The sequence below is a fragment of the Miniopterus schreibersii genome (assembly GCF_964146895.1).
Source record: "Miniopterus schreibersii genome assembly, chromosome: 2".
Taxonomy (NCBI): Eukaryota; Metazoa; Chordata; class Mammalia; order Chiroptera; family Miniopteridae; genus Miniopterus; species Miniopterus schreibersii.
The window spans coordinates 12,550,563-12,571,896 of record NC_138102.1 but is presented as its reverse complement, the minus strand read 5'-3'; the positions used below and the strand labels follow the sequence as shown (position 1 = coordinate 12,571,896).

The window sequence follows — 21,334 nt, the reverse complement described above, 5'->3', positions numbered from 1 at the left end:
AGAATTTTTAAACCTGGCCTTAATGGTATAAATATAATCCTTTACGTGAGTATTCTTGTTTTTTATGTGGTTAATAATAATAATAATAATACTTATAGACTACCTAGCCAATCATTTCATAAACTACTGTGGTATATTTTCCTGGGCCTGGCCTCTATGAACTTTGAGAGAAACAGGTAAAATCTGTCTCTTTATCCCACTTCTGTTGACCATGTTTTCTAAGAGAGGTAGAAGCGAACGTCTTGACCCATTATTCTGTGTTAGGGCCCCAATCAAACAACATGTGTGCAAAACATTCTGGTTTTTACATAGTACACAAGCATAAAAATTACAGCATTTCAAAATCTCAGATGGCACAAATTTGGTGGGTGAAGTACTATTCTGTAAAAACTGTTGACATCTCATAGGCAGTCATGCTCTTTCCATTCATAAAGGTAAAACAGAAAGAAAGAAGGCATCTCCGTGCAGCGAACAAATATCCGATAGAATTATTATATCAGAGTGGAATTAATGAGTGCTTCAGTGACAAGAGGAGATTAGCTAAAAATGAACAGAGGAGATAAAATGGAATACTAAAAAGCACTCAGCTGACACAACAGGGCAGGATTAGAAAATAAAAAACAAAAAATCGAGGAAGTAAAGAGAAAAGAAACGGCAAGGTGGTATATTTAAATGGAAAGGTACCAATAATTACAGTTAAATAGAAGTGGGCAAATGCTACGATAAAATTTTTACAATATTGCCCACAGTCAGTCTATCACAGTGTGGATTCCAATCCCAAGTGGGAGTGGGGCTCAACACCACAGGAGACTGAGGAACATGTGTGCCAATGACAGCGGTCCTCAGGCAGACTGAGGACAGATGCCACCTAAAGGAAACTTTCTTTAGAGACCACACTCAATGAGATGGTACTTTTGTTAATATTTAGATATTAGTATTCAGTTTTATTTATGGGAGTATTGATCTTTCAGAAGAATTTTAACTTTCGTGCATGGAAATCACTAAATCTTTTCTTCTGTAGCTTTTGGTGTACAGTATCCTCTGGGAGGTCTTCTCCATACAAGATGAGATGCCTCTTCTAATATATACTTTTTCCATTATTTGTTTCAAATTTCGAATAAAACCACTCCATTACTCTAAGGTCAATTTATTGTTTTAATGCATAAAGATATAGAGATTTAACTCTTGCTGGTAAACGGTTCCACAGTGAAGTCAACCTCATTTATTTAGTAATTCCCCCTCTCACTTCCCTATTGATTTGAAAGGATACTTTTATCTTACATTGAATTACTGTAGATACATGATAGCTTTCTTGGTTTTCTATCCTGTTCTATTTATTGCTTTTGATCCTTTTAATCCCAAATTGTATTAGTTATTGTGCCTGTAATCATTGATGTTACACATATTAAAATTCTCTTGGCTTTTCACTATATTACTTTGGAAATATTTTATGAAGTTATAAAATATCAATTAGTATGTTCATTTAAATTGCTTTACATTTGGAAGTTAATTTGAGGGAAAACTGATAACTTTAATAAAGATGTATATTCTAGAGTTCAATTTTTTCATGTATATTTTCAATAAGTAACAATGCAAAATATTACAATTAATAGGAAGCATTACTTACTATTCACCTTTATGTTCATATGAAACATTCACATCTAAGATAGTTTATTATGACCAGAATTAATGAGCTGTTGGAATGTCAGAAAACTGAGAGAGAACAAATATAAAACCTTAATGTCCTGTCAGTGGCTGGTTAAAGGGACAGATGCTATGGGTAATTTAATTGTGCTTATCGCCCAGCAGCAGTCTTGTGAATGTCATGACATGTGAGAGCACCTGCCTGTGCCGATAAATCAAGTGATAACACTTAATAACCTTAAGATGCTAGAATTAAATGTTACCTTGAGTGATCACCATCCAATAAAATTTATGGTAAGTCTGAATAAATCTTTTCTGGTGTTTCTCCCATTAAGACAGTAATACTACTATTACTAATGATAGCAGCAGTTAGCACATCTGCAGTGCTTAGTATGTGCTAAGAAGGTCACTTAAATCAACTCACTTAATGATCAAAGTGATCCAACGAGGCAAGTATTACATCACACCCATTTTACACTCAGGAAACTCAGGCACAGAGAGGTTAACTTGCTCAAATCCTTGCTCTTCGCTCGGGTGTTTTCTGCTACCCAGGACACTTTGAACTAATACCGAACACCCAGCAGCAGCGAGGTCCCTGAGATCTTCCTAGTAGGATGAACTGAGGTCTCAATTGCAGGGCATTAAGGATCAGTTCCTACCCTCCACAGTCCTGTCCTCATATCTGCTGCACTCTCTTATCTGTGTACCTCTCCAAAGCTCGCTCCTATATACTTTCTGCACCCAGCTGGTCAGCTCTTTCCAGGAATCCCAAAGGAAGGCTTTTCAAATACACTTTCCTCCTCTAGACATATTCTACTTGCACCCATTCACTGGTTTATTTCTTTTTTTTTTTTATAAGATTTTTTTTTTTTTAATATATCTTTATTGATCTCATAGAGAGGGAAGGAGAGGGAGGGAGGGAGAGAGGGAGAGAGAGAGAGAGAGAGAGAGAGAAACATCAATGATGAGAGAGTCATTGATCAAGCCCGCAACCCGGGCATGTGCCCTGACCGGGAATCGAACCCGGATCACCTGGATCCTAGGTTGATGCTCAACCGCTGAGCCACACCCGGCTAGGCAGGTTTATTTCTAATTTACATCACCAAGCATATCTTTCATACCACTGTGCCACTCTAAGCTCAGACTTTTAAAGCGACTCTTCGTAACAAAGACTGTTAAAAGTTTTTGAACTTACAGTGAAAATGATACAATATGGACCCAACTAGTTTTTCAATTTTAAACCTAGTTTGCATATGCAAACTATCTGTCTTAACAAAGTAGACTATTAAATTGAATAAAGTAGATTGTTCCTTTAATATATCCAGAAATACATTTACAAGGGGATGTAAATACCAAGGATGAAAAGAGAGCCTTGGTAACACTGCAATAAGTTTATCTGTTTTACTGTTCTCCTTGTCAGCAGATAAGATAGCACCAGGGATTATGGTGGGTATAAACCAAGTGACCGGTGCAGAGGAAACAGCTCCAGCTCTGAAGCTAAAGGGATGCAGAACCAGGGAACTGGAAGGGAATTTAAACTTTCTAATTGTGCCTCCCATGGCTTTGCACCAAAACGCACCATCACTATTTAGTATATGCTCCATAGCTTTGTGCTTCTTGAAATATATCCGTAAGTGAAAGCTCAGTTATGCTAAGTAAGATTTCTTTATTTTGATTACTTTGAATGTGTCCACTCCACAAAAAGGAAAAAAACACACAGTAAATTCAGATCTATTGATATTCTGACATGAAAAAGCTTTTATTATGTTCCATAAAAATTATAAAATGACCCAGGGGAAAGAGGCATGATAAAAGAGAGATTGGAAGGAGGCCAAAGAACCCATTAAAGATCACAATCATTATTAAATCATTTCTAATATCACATGATGTTCTTGCTTTGAAACCCTTATTAGAATCTCAAAACTGTTTACTCTTGTTACTTACACTATGACCCACTAACACTTTCCTTAATCTGTTAAATTTTCTACACATAAGAAAATTCTTGGTGTATTTTGAAAAGGAACATTTGATGTTCATCACGTTTGACACTAAACCAGCCTTGCAGCACCTCTTCCTTCTACATTCTAAACACACTCTCCTTTGAAACGACTTAATCCTAAGGGCCGTAAACTTTGTTCAATGGAGTCTGTTTAATCTCCGATAGTTTTACATTGTTCGCATTCATCTTGTTCCCTTCGTTAGCGATGTGATTTCAACAGGTGACTACCAAAGTTAATGTCTATTTCCCTGAGCTTTAAGAGGTGATTCAGAAGCAGAGGAGGCCTTTTGAAAGTTGCACTTGAACATGGGCTTTTCTAAGTGATCAGTTGACTATGGGGGAGAAGACAGAAACAGGAGTTCTGTTTTGAAGGGGAGCTAATTAGCTCCATTGAGTTTTTAAATTTTTTTAAGCCTCGGTGTGATGCTCTCAGCTTCGCGGGAAAGAGGCGAGTGGCCGGAGTGGCTGCCGCCTGGGTCCCGGCACGTGCGCAGGGCTCCGCAGCTCTCACCCGCCCAGCGCCCTGTGTTCCCGGCATCTTTTATTTTAGCAATTGCAATGACTACAGTGTATGATTTCTCAGAGCCTGTAATGTGAAAATGTGTAAAACCGATGTCTTAGTGTATCCTACTGAAGACTTCACTCTCCAGATATAATATCGAAGGCTTTCTTTCCCCAAATTCTCCGCTGTGGCTTAGATGGCGGATACATCTAGTGATTCAGTCAAAGGTGAAAACAGGGCAGGGATGAGGCCGCAGGGGAGGGAAAAGGCCATCCCATCGTGGAGATCCGGGACGACGCAGTACTGGGAAAGTGGGCTTATTTTCTAGAACCACATACACCCCTGGCCTCCCAAAATTACTTGCATTGTGGCTGCAAGTTATTTTCAGTAATCTCTGTAGAATAATACAAAATGGCAAAAGCGATATAAAACTAGAAATGAGAGACTTTTTCTAAGTATTGTGACATGAGAGGGGGTAGGTTTTAAATATTATGAGTCAACATGCATTCCTTCCTTGGAGGGGATTGAACATGAAATCTGCATCAGTCTGATGTGTTTGTGAGCATTTAGCAAAGAAAGCAGCAGGCAGGTGACCTCAGCTGAAAGATTTAAAAGAAGCTGTGCCCAAATTGGGTCTATATATGAGGGAATGTATGGGATTCAATATTCTTGATTTTAGGCAAATATATGACAACCTATCTAAGAATAATATTGTGGGGAAAGGTTGCAAGTAAACTCAGAGCTGATTAAATACTTTAACCAAATAACTCAGATTAAGGGACTGATAGCAATTTTGAAGTAGCCTTAGGGAGAGCTGGTAATACTGTTAGGGCTATATTCATTTTTCTATTCCCACTGTGCTTATTTTTCTGATGTATGCATTATCTGACTTGGAATTTCTCCAAAATGACCCATAAGAATAGATACCTACTCCAAAGTGAAATTTGAGAAAAAAGCTAATGCAGTGAGTAGAACGAGACCGTCATAAGTAATGGCCCCCACAGTTTCTGCCCTGAACTCCATGCCCAGGCCATTGGTAATGCTCTTCAGTGGTCTGGGCTCCACTGCCACCTCATCCAGGGCCCCTAGAGCAGAGGTAAAGAGCCTTCTGTGTACATATGGACCCCTGAGCTTTATTTAGCTTCCTACCACCAGATGTTTTCAGATAATTAGTCCCATAACCTTACATTTGTGAACAGTACGCCCCATTAAGCAAATTTCCAAAGACACGTTTCTTACTGAGGCCAACAAAAATTTGCATGTTCAATAAGTCAATTATATATGAAACTCAAAGGCACCTGCAATTCTGAGGTCCCACAAATGGAGCCTCATTAAAAACAAAGCTTGGTTTAGTGTATAAACTATAGACTCATTAATTTCAGATCAGTATATAGCTACAGTGCTAACTAAACATCTAAAATATGAAGTAAAAAAACCACTTATGCTATTATGCTTACTTTACTTTTATCATTTTTATTTCATACAATCTTCTTACCATTAAAACTTAATCACTAATCTATAGTCACAGCATATTTTTAATAGTTGTATGTAATCACAGAATTAATAAAATAGTTATTCATCTCTTTAGTGCTTTCTTTAGTATTATAATGTTAGAAGTATGTAGCAAGCTCTTGCATTATGTTTATTGAAAAAAGCCATATTATCTCCTTTTATCACCATGTAAAGAGATGGACTGGCCTAGGTAATGCTAAGATGGTGGAGTTTGGCACCTTTACAATACATCTTAAAAAAACCACCATTTCTCATCTTATCCTACACCCTCATTCCTAAATACTCAAGACTAGTTTTATTTCTTTGACAACTAGAGGCATTATTACCAAAGACTATATTTTGAAACACATATTTTGCCCAGAAAGAATAATATGGTGGGAAAAGTTTGCGAGTAAACTCAGAGCTGATTAAATACTTTAACCAAATAACTCAGATGAAGGGACTGATAGCAATTTTGAGGAAGTCTTAGGGAGAGCTGGTAATACTGTTAGGGTGCATACTGTCAGGAGTCTGGCAAGTAACTTGGAATCAAGAATGGCTCTGGTTCATTTCCCCCTCTTCCTATACTCAATTTTCTATTCCCACTGTGCTTATTTTTCTGATGTATGCATTATCTGACTTGGAATTTCTCCAAAATGACCCCTAAGAATAGACAGCTACTCCAAAGTGAAATTTGAGAAAAAAGCTAATGTAGTGACTTAGAACAAGACCATCATAAGTAATGGTCCCCACAGTTTCTCATGTCAAAGACATTTTTCTATTATTCAAAGCATTAGTATCCCTGACAATTTTAGCGTATTAGCTACCCATGGTCTTGACATGTAGAGGCCAAGACCTTGCAGGGATGGTCTTTAGGACCACAAAACAAAGCACTCTTATGTGGCACTGGCCTCAAAGAACTGCAGTGATTGGTCCCAGACTAAGGCATGGGGAACCTGAAAACAACAGAGGCAGGCAAAGGCTAGAAATGACTGAGCCCAGTCACATACTTCCAAATCTGGTCTAGGTCCTCCAGGAAGAACAAGCCTGAGTATTCCTTGATCTCTCACTCCTAGCCCTGCATGTGTATGAGAATTTAATTAAATATTTGAGACAAAGCATTTGTTTTGTTTCTAAAGTAATAACAAACAGTAACTAACACCAAAAAGATAGTTTAATGGCTCAGGATGTTAAGACAGTGACATAAAAAATTTCCTGTGATAAAAGTTTTGAACACATGCACACTGTCTTTCTTCAGACACTGTAATTCTCATTGTACCTGAGTTACACCAAGGGTCCTAATTTCTAAGAATGCCATCCTTGTTCTACAATCACAGGCATCTGCTTCAATGCAGTGTTTTCCCAAACAGATTAATTAATATTAAATGAATTAATAATAGTTTAATAATATAATGAATTAATTGACTGATGCTAACAATGACCCCTTAAAAATCAATGATGCATTTAATCATTTACATGTATGTGTAACATTAAACCTAAGTGCTTTGTTTCTCTGTTCTCCAAGATTTGCAGCCTATTTTGCATAAAATATTCATTCTTATTAAGTTGTCCCAGGTTACTACAGCATTCTCTAAGTTAAAAAAATATGAGTCAATGAAAAAAACATAAATCTGGTACGTGAGAATAATCTGTAACCTTCTACTTTTTATATGTCCTACACCATCTGCAGTCAATTAAGCAATTCCCAGGTGTTCACAGTAGTAATTGCATCAACGCAAGATTAGATGTCACTTTAGGGGTCTTTAAATATTTATTATAAAATCCTCATCTACATTTTTCTCCATTTATTTAGGGACAAAACATGTTGATGTTTAGTACTTACAAAAATAAGCTGATTGGGCTTGCTGAATTATTTTGTGCATTAAATTTCATTATGAAATTTGATGAAAGTATAAAAACATAATGGTGTTGATTTAGTTGTGTTTACTCACACTCTTCATTCTAAATCTAAAATATGTACTAATAATTTGTGGCTAAGATTTCAAACACTCAAGTAAGATGCCATTTTGTCAGGACTACTATATAGCGGGGAATTTAATGGACTAAGTTATTTATCAACTAATTTCATTCTCTAAAGGTAAAAAATAGGTTTTCACTGTAAGATCTGGAACAGGAGAGAACCGTGGAGACAACATAGCATAATACTCATTTCATAGATGAGCAAAGTAAAACCCAGAGGCTTGGTCAAGTGTACAGAATTATTTACATGGAAATCTAATAAAAATTATAATTACTAACATATGCATAATACATAGTATGCTTCAGGAAGTAGTCTCAAAATCTCACGTATATCCACTTACTTAATTCTCACATCTACTATATGAGATGAATACTGGAGAAGATGCCCAGAATGACTCACATAAGGACACAGAACTGGGAAGTGACAGATCTGGGATTTAGCTATTCTAGAACCAATGCTATTAACAATTATTAAAATGTAACTCCTTCCTAAAACTAGTTTCTGAAGCAATTATGAATTCTAGGTGAACATATTATTCTACAACATTTTGATATATAAATCATATTAAACAAGTCCTCATAATATTATTATTTAAAATTGATATATGCTTATATTTTAAAAATAATTTTCACTGAACTTATGTTCTGATTTTTTGGTTAACAATTAGTCATTAATCAAAATGTCTTTCTAGCATATTTTGTGTCTAATATTGTAAAATATTAAGACATGAATTAAATTTGTGGAGCATTAAAAATGCTCAGTTGTTTAAACAATCTAATAAGCATTAATGTATATTAAATTCTTAATTGTAACATAGTAACTATTAAACTTTTGTGATTAATGGCATGATTAATCTTTAAAATTATGTGATTTGATGTTACTTCTTACTTTACAGAGGTTTTATTTTGCCATGATGGGTGGCTAGTAATTTTTTTGAAAAAGCTCCCAAAACAAATTATCTTGTAGCATATTAAATGAAGTAAAATGCTGATGTCTCCATCAATCCTGCCATGTGCAGTAGTAGACTCGAAAATGTTTCTTTAAAGCTGTGCTGGCTTTGCTTTCCTTATACCAACTCTGTGGGGAAGCTTGTGGTGTGTGTGCGTGTGTTTGTGCGTGTGAGTGTGTATCTGTCTATCTTGGCAACTGGGATACGTCCTGAGGTGGCAGAGAGCCATCGACACGGTTAGGAGACTTAGTTAGGGTCTTCAGTTTTTACTAAAGGCTATGATTTCACCATCAGGTTGCTTGACTTCCAAAATGAAAAGATCCAGCCACAACGATCACTACTTTCTGAGCCCTTACTTCATCCGGTCGATGACAAGCCCAGGTGAAAGTCTGTATCACTTAAGAAATGGTCACACACATCATCTCTTGCAGGTAGGTCTAGGTTTTACCCTTGAATTAAGCTGAAGCAGTAAGCAGGCTATCTTTCTGCCACCCACAATTATTTCTATCTAACTGCACTCTATTGCCGTGTTCTCAGCATTCTTTAAAGCTCCTTGCCAGGGTATTAGCAGGCCCAATGCTTCTCTGGAGGCACACTTGCTAAAAACAGCATACGCTGTGTCATCCAGTTTTCTCTCTATTAACCAATATGTACATTTTATTCAGTACAATTTTGGGGAAAAATCTTTGGTTTCCCATAAGAAGCTCATATGTTTTTTCCTTAAATATAATGAGATGATGCCATTAGTCACAATTCCCTTTATAACTTTACTCCCAGGAAGGTCAATGTAGTTTAACTAATTACTCTATAGGTTACAAAGAGCTTTTATATAGATAAACAGTGTACTAATGTTAATGTCATTTTATACATTTGTACATTTTTATCTCCTTGTAAACTTACTGTGTTTGAAAAATGTTTCACCCTATGAACTATTATTCATGCCTATTGACTCAAAATCAGAAGAAACTGAATCGAAGAAAAATATTCTCCTTACAAAATCCTAACGTGTGCTCTTTTTCTTATCAAGCACATCTTCTCTGGTCATGATTTTTCAGTGTGTGCTGGACTGACAGTCCCTGGGAAAGCCAGAGGGCCGGCCCAGCCGCATCTGCCTGGGCCCACCTGCCGCCCGACTCCCTGCGCACCCCCGGGCAGGTCCCGGGCCCTGGGGGGACGCAGGCTCCTCGGGCCTCAGGAGGAACCAGGCGCCGGCTCCTGCAGAGCCGCCTGAACTTGTCTGCAGTGTGATGTGGTTGGTCCTCCACATGTCACCAGTGTAAAGAAAGCTGGTTCTAAATGTGGACGGCACTGCGTATCATTTCTTGCCAATGACATCCTTTCTTACTGCCCTACAGTTAGATTTCTTTAAGAATTGCCTTGAAGAAGTTGGAAGCATTGAAGAATTAGTGAAGAGAGACATCAAAACAAGCAAAACAAGATGAAAAAAAGCCCTGGCTGCTGTGGCTGGAGTTTCGTCCTGTGCACCAGAGAGTTGCAGGTTCAGTTCCAGGTCAGGCACACGCCCGGGCTGCGGGCTCATACCTGGGCAGGGTGCCAATGGGAGGCCACTGATGGATGTTTCTCTCTCACATCAACCTCTCTCTCTCCCCACCGAGCTCCCCTTCGCTCTAAAAGCAATAAACTCATACCCTCAGGTGAGGATTTAAAATAACAATTTTCAAGAAAGACAGAATATGAGGATTACAGATTGTAATGGAGGTTTTTACATAATTTGATATGCCCTGCTTTTTGATTAATGAAGATGAGAATACCAGTGATGAATCAATGATCCTGACCATAACAGCTAGCAGTTCCTAGGGGTTAATTCATTTCCCCAAATTTGTTGAGCCCTAAACAAGGAGCATCGTGGTGAAATGCGAGATCCCATTTGAAGCATAAGATTGTGACTTTAGGCACATTTCAAAACTAAAATTTCAGAGCAATGACATTCTAATTATATTTAATACCCAATTAGTCTTAATGTTTTACTGGGCTAATGATACAGATGGGGCATCCTAGAGCTTATTATATTTACACACAGGGCCACATAGCAACCATTCTGGGCTCCTCAAAAGACATTGTTTGTGACTGAAATTTAAATGAATGATACTACTAAACAAAAATAATTCAATTCAAACAAAATGACCTTTTTCATTAATATTATTCCATGTTCAATTTTTTGTCTACCTTCCTTTTATTTTTATTTTCCTGCTATTGACTGATAACAAAAGACATACAAGAGGGAAAAAATATTCTTTTTAGCCACTGATTGATCAAAAAACCCCCAATACTTTATAATGTAATGTAAGAATAAGTAACATATAATTCAATACCTTACTCAAGTTGGCTAAGAGATACTGGAGAGCAGTTAATTTCATAAAATTGACACTTATATGTTAACATTTATATATATAAGGGGAATGGATATTTGCTTTGCTGGCCAATTGTACATAGAATTTTGGGAAAATATGATACAGGTAGCTACTGATAAGAGGCATTTTATTTTCCCTTCTATAATAGGAATAAAATGTAGAAAAATAATTCAGACTGTCAAACTTTTCTAATAGAAAGGGACAGATTTAGGGTAGAAATAATTAGAATTGTTTTATGTAGAAAACAAAGAACAAATTTATTTTCCATAAATATTAGTCCATTTTTTGGAAGTATATTTTTAAATATTGAAAAATAGTAACATGTTTATACTATAACCAAGACTGTGCCACTAAACAAAAACTGAAACAAAGAAAAAAAAAGCAGCATGAAAAGTTTAAACAGCTGTTTTATATCAATACAACTAAAACTAAAGTATTTTGAAAGGAATACTGATTAAATACATTGCTTAAATTCATCCTATTGTTTCTTCAAATTCTACCTAAAGATAATTTAATTCTGATATGATTAAAAATTTTTCCACACATCAGATACACTTACTGTGATGTTTGGAGTATATCCTTGCAACAGTATTGTAATCGGGCCTACATTCCTCAACAACTATCACAGAGATTCATTGGATAGGAAATCATCATAAGGTTTCTCAAGTAATAGTAATGTATTTCTAAGTGGTACGATTATTACAATTATCATCATCAAAATAATAAAAGATTTAAAATATAATTGTCTACTATTTGAGATACTGAAATTGCCGATTCTTATAATATTATTCTAAATATATATTCTTATCTCTGTTTTAGAGATGAAAAAACCGAGTCACCAAGAGATAAGTTATTTTTTTGGAGTCCCAGATGCTTTGATTTCAAATGTGAACACTTGATCCCTCCCTCCATGCCCCCCTTTTTCTAAGTCTTCCTTTTTCCTCTTTAGGTTTATTGAAAAATACAAAGCAAAGAAAAGACGGAGGTCGCCAATGGTAGACTCCAATGGCCAGGATGCTAAAAAAGATTTTAGTTTAAGGCTCAATGGACTGAGTATATTTCCATCCACAGGTATAAGCTGCTACATCAATAACTTACGGATTTGCTTCAGTTAAAATGAAAAATAACCTTCCTCCCTCCACCCACCCTTCCTCTCTGTCTCTTCATTCTCCTTTCCCTCCACTGACAAACACTTAGACTATATTAAAATCAGTTTGGGACAGTGGTTGAAAATGCGGTCACGATACTATCTTTCTTCATATTTCCTGCAGGAAGCATGCAGCAAAATGCAAATGGCATCTGATTACACCCCATGTAATCAAGCAGCTGCTCCGCTCTCCTAGAGATAGTTAGGTAGCTATTGTACTGCGGTGGACTCTGGGATGTGCCCTTTGGAGTTTAATGTACATTTAGGCATTTCCACTAAGGGCCTTTTCTTTTTTTAATCAAGAACAGCATATAAAAGAAAGTTTTATCTATCTAAAGTGTTCTCAACATTAAGAAAATTATGACATGGAAAATCTGCCAGTTTAGGCCTGTTTCTGCAGTTTCGACATTGTAACAAGAATGTATTGGCAGGTCATTTACACTGTCTATCGGGCCCCTTTCCCACATAATTGATATATTTCTGTGTATCACAAAGTACTATCCAGTTATGGTAATTAATAGATACCTACTGACCAACTCTTACACTTTAAAAATATGTAAAATAAAATTTAATTATTATAAATAAAATTCAATTATATCTTTGGAAATTCATGATAAAATATGTCACTTTTAGTTTCATTAAAATGAACAACATATCCAAAAGTATTTCAGATGGGGTGAAATGGGTCATTGGGGAGAAAAAGGGACATCTGTAATATTTTAAACAAAAATAAATAAACAAACAAAAGTATTTCATATACCTACAAGGAAAGTGGACAGAACCAAACTCACGTTTATAAATCTTACATTTTAAATAATATAATTTCGTGTATTTTAATTAGAAATACTGAGAACATACATGTGCATTAAAATGATGAACTTATCATTAACATAAGAATAACTTAGTCCTCAAAATTGTAATTTACCATTTGTAATATACTTTCAAACACACACTCACAACACACAAAATATCAGTAAGTGATAGGCAATTTTCCCACAGAAAAATGTAGTATTGTAAAAATATTTTAGTATTTACACACAAATTAAATCTTTGTATTATCTTACAACTGACTTTTAATTTGCCTTTCTTCTTACAAAAATTGACTCAAATTATAATGCCATGTAATGTGAATCTCTGAAATTTTTGACAATATGATAAAACACATAATATTTTATCATTAACATATTTATCACGGCTAAAACCTATAAGCCTTAAAGTTTAGATAATTCAGCATCAAATTTATAAGTAATTCATAAACGTTAAGATTTATTATATTCAATTAGTATGTCATTTCTAATTTATATAAGCTGATAATAATGTTTATTGGTAAACTTGCCTAAAATAAAGGATACATAGACATGTTTGTTCAAGCCTATTTACTATAATTTAACATATATTAGGGAGATATTTGTTAAGAAAATTGTGCATTTTATAATTCAAGCGTAATAACAGCAATACATATATATAATTCAGTCCCAAAACAACACACTGACAAGAATAACTAATTTGCCTTTCTTCTTACAAAAATTGACTCAAATTATAATGCCATGTAATGTGAATCTCTGAAATTTTTGACAATATGATAAAACACATAATATTTTATCATTAACATATTTATCACGGCTAAAACCTATAAGCCTTAAAGTTTAGATAATTCAGCATCAAATTTATAAGTAATTCATAAACGTTAAGATTTATTATATTCAATTAGTATGTCATTTCTAATTTATATAAGCTGATAATAATGTTTATTGGTAAACTTGCCTAAAATAAAGGATACATAGACATGTTTGTTCAAGCCTATTTACTATAATTTAACATATATTAGGGAGATATTTGTTAAGAAAATTGTGCATTTTATAATTCAAGCGTAATAACAGCAATACATATATATAATTCAGTCCCAAAACAACACACTGACAAGAATAACTACCAAACAGGAAAGCATGACTAGCCTCACGACAAATCAAATCATGTGCAAGATAACTGGGCTGCATGGGATGTCTAGTTATATATTAGAGAAATGATATACTTTTGCTTTACCCAATTTAAACAACCCCAGAGTTTCAAATGGAGTAAGATGGTACAAGAGATTTTACCCCAAAACACTCACCTACTGTCAGCTGTCCAGTTAACTGCCCCATGTGATTTCTTGCATTCACTGTTACATTCCTGTCAGACTGTAAGACCAGTGGACTATCCTGGGAAACATGTATAAAATAAAGAAATCAAATAAAAAATAGAAATATAGTCAAAGCTTAATACATAAAATTAGACTCCATTTGTTGGGGTATCATCAAAATTGTATTTCTTTGTTTTATATTGGTGGTTATTTTAACATCCCAAACACAGAGTGAACAGTATAAAAATATGGGAGCTTCGTAATGACTACTGTGCAGAACAGGAATGTGTCTCCATTGGTGCATGGGCATTAACCCTGGAGGCAAGCGTTTCCAACGTCACCGAGTGCTGTGCGTCTAGGTAGAGTAGTCTCTCTCCTCTTTCCTCCCAGTGGTGCGCATACCTGCCTTTGGAGATATTTTAGAGCTTATTCAACAGAGAAAGTCTCTTTTTAGGCTGAACTTGCAACTTACAGATCTCAGCTTAAATATTATCTCCTCAAAACTGCTTCTCCTGAAAACCATAACAATTCAGTCCCCAAATTCCCAGTCTCCATTTATTTTGTTCAAAGTACTTAACATATGATATATTTATTTTGCTTATTTATGTGTTTACTTGGTTTTATATTTATTTCTGTCACAAGAGAAACAGTCCACGGGACAGGGGCCATGGCAGTCACGGGTACACAATTATATCCCCACTACTGCTGAGGGAAAGCATTTCCTAAGTGCTTACTGAGTGGATAAATAAATCTTCATAACAAATATTAACTTATCTGCCCCATATAGAAATTCACTGTAAATCACAGAATGATTTAAGTAAGGGGGCATATAGAATATAAGGTGTTTGTCTGGAAACCCTCCTTTAGTTTACAGACCCTTTGCTGATGTTTCCTGCTCTCCCTGACTCAGCACTTAATAGTAAAATAATTTATTGAAGGATATTATCACTTTCTAAGGAACTAATATATGAGCTTTTTGCCACTAGCTGTCTCAGACAATTAACTTACAACTGATCACATTATCATTTTTATGACCTAAAACATAAGCAGGGTGATTATTTACAAATTGTCCATTCATTCATTCATTCAGCAAATATTTACTAAGTCTCACTATGTATGACATAATGTTCTAGAGGCTTGAAGCATTTCAGTAATCAGAACATAAAACAATACCTGCCTTTATGTAGCTTGTAGTCTAGATATTGAAATTCGATGAAATTATCTCCCAACACTACCTTCACCGTCACGACTGTATATCACTTCCATGTCAATGTAAATATACACGTGCTTTCATATATAAGTCATATAAAAACTCTTTCTAGATTAGGGTTTGGAATTTGTGACTTGGATATACATAGAAAGACTTTATAGGTTTTTTTCTAAAGCTGTTTTGAGCCCCTTGTGGCTAGGTACAAAGCGCTGAACATATACACACAAGCATACATATGTACACTTTTTCTTCAAAGTGTTCTTTGCTAATATATCTAACCTAAGACTTGATTATTAAAAATAATGCTCCACATTCTGAAGATTATATTTAGTTTGTAAAGTGAGGCACAGTTTCATAAAAACCACTATAATAAAATTTCATTCCCTTCCTGTCCCTCGTCACAACTCATTTCTTTTTGCAACACATCAAGTGTCATTCTTTACAATTAAAAAAAATCTTATTTTTTCCCATAGATGTTTCTGTGCTTCAAGTATTCATCTTTTAAGATATCTGAAGTAATTTTAAGTTAATTTCAACATTTGTTTCGAGTAATATGTTCAAATTATTTTTACAATATAGATCAAGACTAAGGACTTTTTGCAAAGAATTATGCCCAGTAAGGATACTGCACAAAGAAAATGGCTCATAAAAGCAAAAAAAAAAAAAAAAAAGATTACATTTTATGTTGACAAAATTAAATACATGTTACCTATGTATTTAAAAGAGGAACCATGAATTAAATAACATTAATTTGAATGTAAGAAACAGTAGAAACCTATAGAACACCTCACAGTTCAAAACATCATAAAAAAAATTGGTAGAATTTTCATTCACGTTCTTTCAATATTTTTATGATATCTTTCAATATTTTTATGATATAACATGTATGACTGTTGTTTAGATGCTTTAAAATAAATGACACTATATGCTTTCATTTGCATTACTAAATTTTTGTGAACTGTAGCATTTAAAAAAAGCATAACAGTTAGTGTATATAATTTAAGGACTTGGTAAGTAGTCCTTAAATATATTAAGATGAGAGAAAAGCCCATTTTAAAAAGTCAATTAGAATTTTTTCTTATTTCATAGAGAAAGAGATGGGTTAGAATTGAAGTTTAATTATTATATGTTTGTGTTACAACATATCAATCCAGTTTTTTCTCTCACTCTAACATAGGGCTCTATTGTGCTTCTATCCCTGGCATTCCTCCCTTCTTTCACATGATTCCACTAAATTTCCTCTCGGAAATGAAGAATTATATCTAGATTAAAATTTTCCTGTAATTAAAATAGCATTTTTTTACAGATTAAAATGATAACCATACAGCTATCAGAGGTAATGAACGATTCTCTACACTATGTTCATGTGGACATTGATCAATATGTTACTATGTTTACAGATAAGGTAAAATGTGATCAGGTGATGTGAAAAGATCAAGTAACTATTTTTGGTAAACAAAATGTAATGAGGTAAGAACATGATTTCATTAGCAAACCCCACCATCACTCCCGCATCATGTACCAGCACAGTAACATCTGGAGCGGTTACAGCCACGGTCTATTCATCTTAGTCCAACACATGACCTGTTACACAATATCCCCTCAGCACTTTAAAAATATAAGTGTCATAAAAATATATATGATGCCCGGCCAGCATGGCTCAGCGGTTGAGCACGGACCTATGACCCAGGAGATCGTGGTTCGATTCCTGGTCAGGGCACATGCCCGGGCTGCGGGCTCGATCCCCAGCAGGGGCCGTGCAGGAGGCAGCCGATCATTGACTCATCATGGATGTTTCTCTCTCTCTCCTTCTCCCTGCCTCTCTCTGAAATCAATAACAATATGTTAAAATATATATATGATAAAAGTGATAGCAACTCTTTCAATCATCTAAAGAGGACACAATCCTAAGCTATTTGTAAATATGCTAACAAAGACATTTTACAGTGACAATCAGAACTGAGAAACTACCTCTTACCAAAGAAGACTGACATTTAAGAAGGTTTTCTGTCTTTTTTCTTGAGTTCATTTCTCAAAAGGTCTCTATATAAGAAAATCACTTCCACTCATAAATCATAGCTTTCCACTCTCTTCTTTATATTCTCTCTTCATGCTCCTTTACTTTATATTTCTTTGTTCCAAAATTTGGAAAGCTAGTCTATTTTCAGATATTAAAATAGAGATAGCAGTACTCCTTTCTAGCTTATTTTTGCTGAGAACATAGCTGGGAGAAAATCATTTGGTGGTATCACCTCACGGAGTAGGAATAAAACATAGTAAGGGTGAGTAGGTGACATCTTGTATGAGTATAAATATCTATTTTTTCCTTGGAGGAAGACAAACTTCATGTTTAGATTCCAATATCTTTCCTCCAAACCAAGAAATGCTCCATTTTCAGGTATTTCAGTTTTCTGGAGCTGATCTGCATCTTGGCTGTAACTCTCAGAAATACATTTGCCTTCCCATGCTACTCCTGAGACGAAGCCAGTAGGAGGTCCAGGGAGAAAGGCAGTGGTCCCACAAGATGGGCCTGAGAACCCTGCTCACATTTCTTTCATGCACACATTCTTCAGCTGAGGATCTGGCCCGTGGTTATAGAAAAGTAATGCAAAATGTTTTTCTCATTGCAGTGGCTTTGTGATAGGCTGTGCAACTGACTAAGGAGGAAAGAGGGTTCTTTTCTTTGTATTTCTATTGTGTTCACCTTTGCTTATCATAAATATTTACTGAGTACCTGTGACGTGTCCAGCTCGTTGCTAGTCAGTGGGTGTAGAGCAGAAACAAAGAGACAAAACTTCCTCTCTTTTGCAGTTCATAATATAGTCAGCAGATAGACAATAAGCCAGAAAATAAAAAAGAAAACAGAACAGAGAATGTTATACTCACAAGCTGCTGTGATAGATATTTCTCTAAAAACATACAAGTTATACTGATGATGTGAATATATGTGTATAAGGTGTTGTATGTATATAAGGCACTTCAGATTCCTATATTCAGTCTCTCAAGATTAACTATTCAATTGTAATAGAAAGAGCAGTAGAAGCAGAAGTTAGCACTTGCTGGTACCTAATCAGTGCCAGACCCTGTTCTATTTTTATTTTATTTTTAATTTTTTAAAAATTTATCTTTATTGTTGAAAGCATTACAAATGCCCCTTTTTTACCCCATTGATCCCCTCCACCCTGTACCCTTCCCCCCAGGCCGTCACTCCACTATTGCCTTTGTCCATGGGTTACGTATATATGTATATAAATTCTTATGATAATGTCTCCCCACCCACCCCCGCCTTCCCTCTGACGTCCCTCAGTCTGTTCCATGCTTCTATGTCTCTGGATCTATTTTGTTTATCAGTTTATTTTGTTCACTAGATTCCACATATGAGTAAGATCATGTGACACTTGTCTTTCTCTGGCTGGCTTATTTTGCTCAGCATAATACTCTCCAGGTCCCAACATACCATCTCAAAGGCTAAGGGATCCTTCATTTTTATAGCTGCACATTTTAGAATAAGTATTGGCATGCTTAAATTAAAGCAAAACAAAATAAAATAAAACATTTATTGATTCCTCATTCCCAGTATGAAAGTAATTCACATTCTTAACATGCCAGGTACTTTCTAATGTGATCAATTTTACCGGTATGGCTCTACTTCCCCCCCACTCACCATGCAAGAGCTACTCATATTTACACTTTCCGAAAATAGGCGGATTCTGTGCGTTATCATCTTCTGTTCCCTACGCCCGAAATTCTTATGCACTTCTCCATCAACTGGCCAAACTAGAGATATTTTTAACATCTCAGGTGACAGTTATGTCCTCTGTGAAGCTTCCCTGCTCCTCCCGAGTTAAAATTCACCTCCCACCCTCGAGTGCCTCAGTCAGGGTTGATGACAGTGCTCGTCACAGGATTTTTTGCCTTGTCTTGTTTTGATCATTCCTTCGTTTGTATCTTCCTTTAGATTAGAATGGCCCCAAAGCATAGTGTGTTGTCATTTTCTTTTAAACATACAGACTTCTGAAAGTATAGCTTATATCATGCTTGGCATCTAGTTCATATTCAATAAATGTCTATTGAGGGAATGAACTGATCCTTACACATTGACAACACAGTGCACTCAGGCTGCATGTGTTCAACTGGATTTGTGTGCAGATCACACACGACTTACCTTGCTCCTATTTGTTTTTTTTTAAAAAAACATGTTTAAGTGGAACAAGTCATATCACATTATGATTTGATTTATATTCAACATCTCTTGTTGCCCATGACAGGCACTTCATTTCTTTCCTTAAGTATTTGACCCACTTAAGAAGCTGCGAAACAGGTAATTTTTTAACTCTTTGGTTAATAAAACGACTACTTGAAATTTTGTTTCCTTCAGAATGCAAATTATTTAACTGTTGAAATATGTATTTCAAAGGCATCAGTGTTGATTATGAGAAGGAATATATCTAGAGCTGTTAGACTGACTTCCCCAAATTACTAGTGTTCACATTTCAACTTGAATGGGAAAGAGAGCAGGAGAAAGAGCCTTTATTCATCAATCAATGAATCAACTTTTCTCTATTTCTACTCCCAACACTTTTTTCGAGAATTTCCTCACTTTGGTTCATTTTCTGTTATGAATGATCTGGTCACGGAAGTCTCTGATAGGAGTATGTTCTGAGGATGGTCTGACTTCTAATTGACCTTTGGCTCTTCCCCGTCCTTTTGAGCCTTATAGTAAACACAGTAGTCTAGATGTACTCCTCCTGAGGCTCTACTTATCCCAGTTACTTTCCAGAAGCCAAGACTGAGGAAGAGAGGCTTTGCATTGGCTCCTGCGAGGGACTGCAAGACGGTGGAAATCTGGGAAGAAAACAGGAATACAAGAGGGCAGGCCAGAGTTCACAGATTCTCAAAGGACACGGTGTTTTTAACTGCAGAGACCTGATGTTCCCTGTGCTTAAGCTGGCTATGACTCCCCATTGCTTCAGGTAATGGGTGTTGTTAATTGTCACTAAGGGAAATTCTGACTTCAACTTTCACATCCTGCTATTTCTTCAACTCTCTATTTTTTTAAATTTATTTTGGTCTAATGGTTTATCCACTACCTTTTGCAAATTTAAACATCCAATTAAATACAGCCTTTTGTAATTTATGGCACATCTGGGTCTTCTGTGGGATTTTCAGAATAAATAGTGTATAAATCTACTAGAAGTCAAAGTCCTCATTCATTTTTCATTTTAACATAAAAAGTAAACTTATTCTTAAAAAATATATAAAAGGAGATTGAAGTGTAGATATGAAGGTTGAGAAGAATTAAATGTAAAATCAACTATGCTCATTATAGTTTAAGTAACTTTAACTTAGAGAATAAGTTGGTACCTAGAAACAAATGATCATATCCTTCTAAAAAAGTGTGTGTGTGTGTGTGTGTGTGTGTGTATAAATTGCTAGAGTACAGGTGAATTCATAAACAACTCTGTGATATTGCTGTATGACAACTGCATAGCACTTAATTGTTATGTTTGGTTACTATTTATTGTTATCCTTAAAAATAGATTTAATTACTAGAATTCCCAGAAAGACTAGTGAAATTAATATATGAAGAAAGTAATCTTTATGTTTCCAGAGCCGATCCACTGTTTTCAAAAAATGTTTTTTTCACAGAGAAAAAATTAGTTATTTTACAAAACAAGTTATCTATATTAAAAAAGTAGAGACAGCTAGGGATTTCTAATTTTAATATTTGTAAATGTTGGATATAAGGGATCTTTCTATTAAAACACAGAAGTAGTAATATATGAGAAATCAGGAATGCTTTCCTAGCCAATAAATTATCACAGGATTTTTGAGGTGTTTTTTACACATAAAAAGTATTACAGTGTTTCTCAATTGTTCTGTTTTCCATAAAAAATAAAAGACAGATGCCATCTGA

At 35.3% G+C, this 21,334-nt stretch overlaps 1 protein-coding gene across 1 annotated transcript in view; it reads right to left on the bottom strand.

The window, feature by feature from the left end:
• SGCZ (sarcoglycan zeta) overlaps window positions 1–21,334 on the bottom strand; it is a gene marked incomplete at its 3' end in the record, with an annotated part of 570,369 nt that overhangs the window by 44,895 nt on the left and 504,140 nt on the right. Inside the window, exon 4 of the mRNA XM_081124488.1 lies at window positions 14,199–14,286. Within this exon, the coding sequence (XP_080980614.1) occupies window positions 14,199–14,286 (88 nt within the window). The remainder of the gene's footprint in view (window positions 1–14,198; window positions 14,287–21,334) is intronic.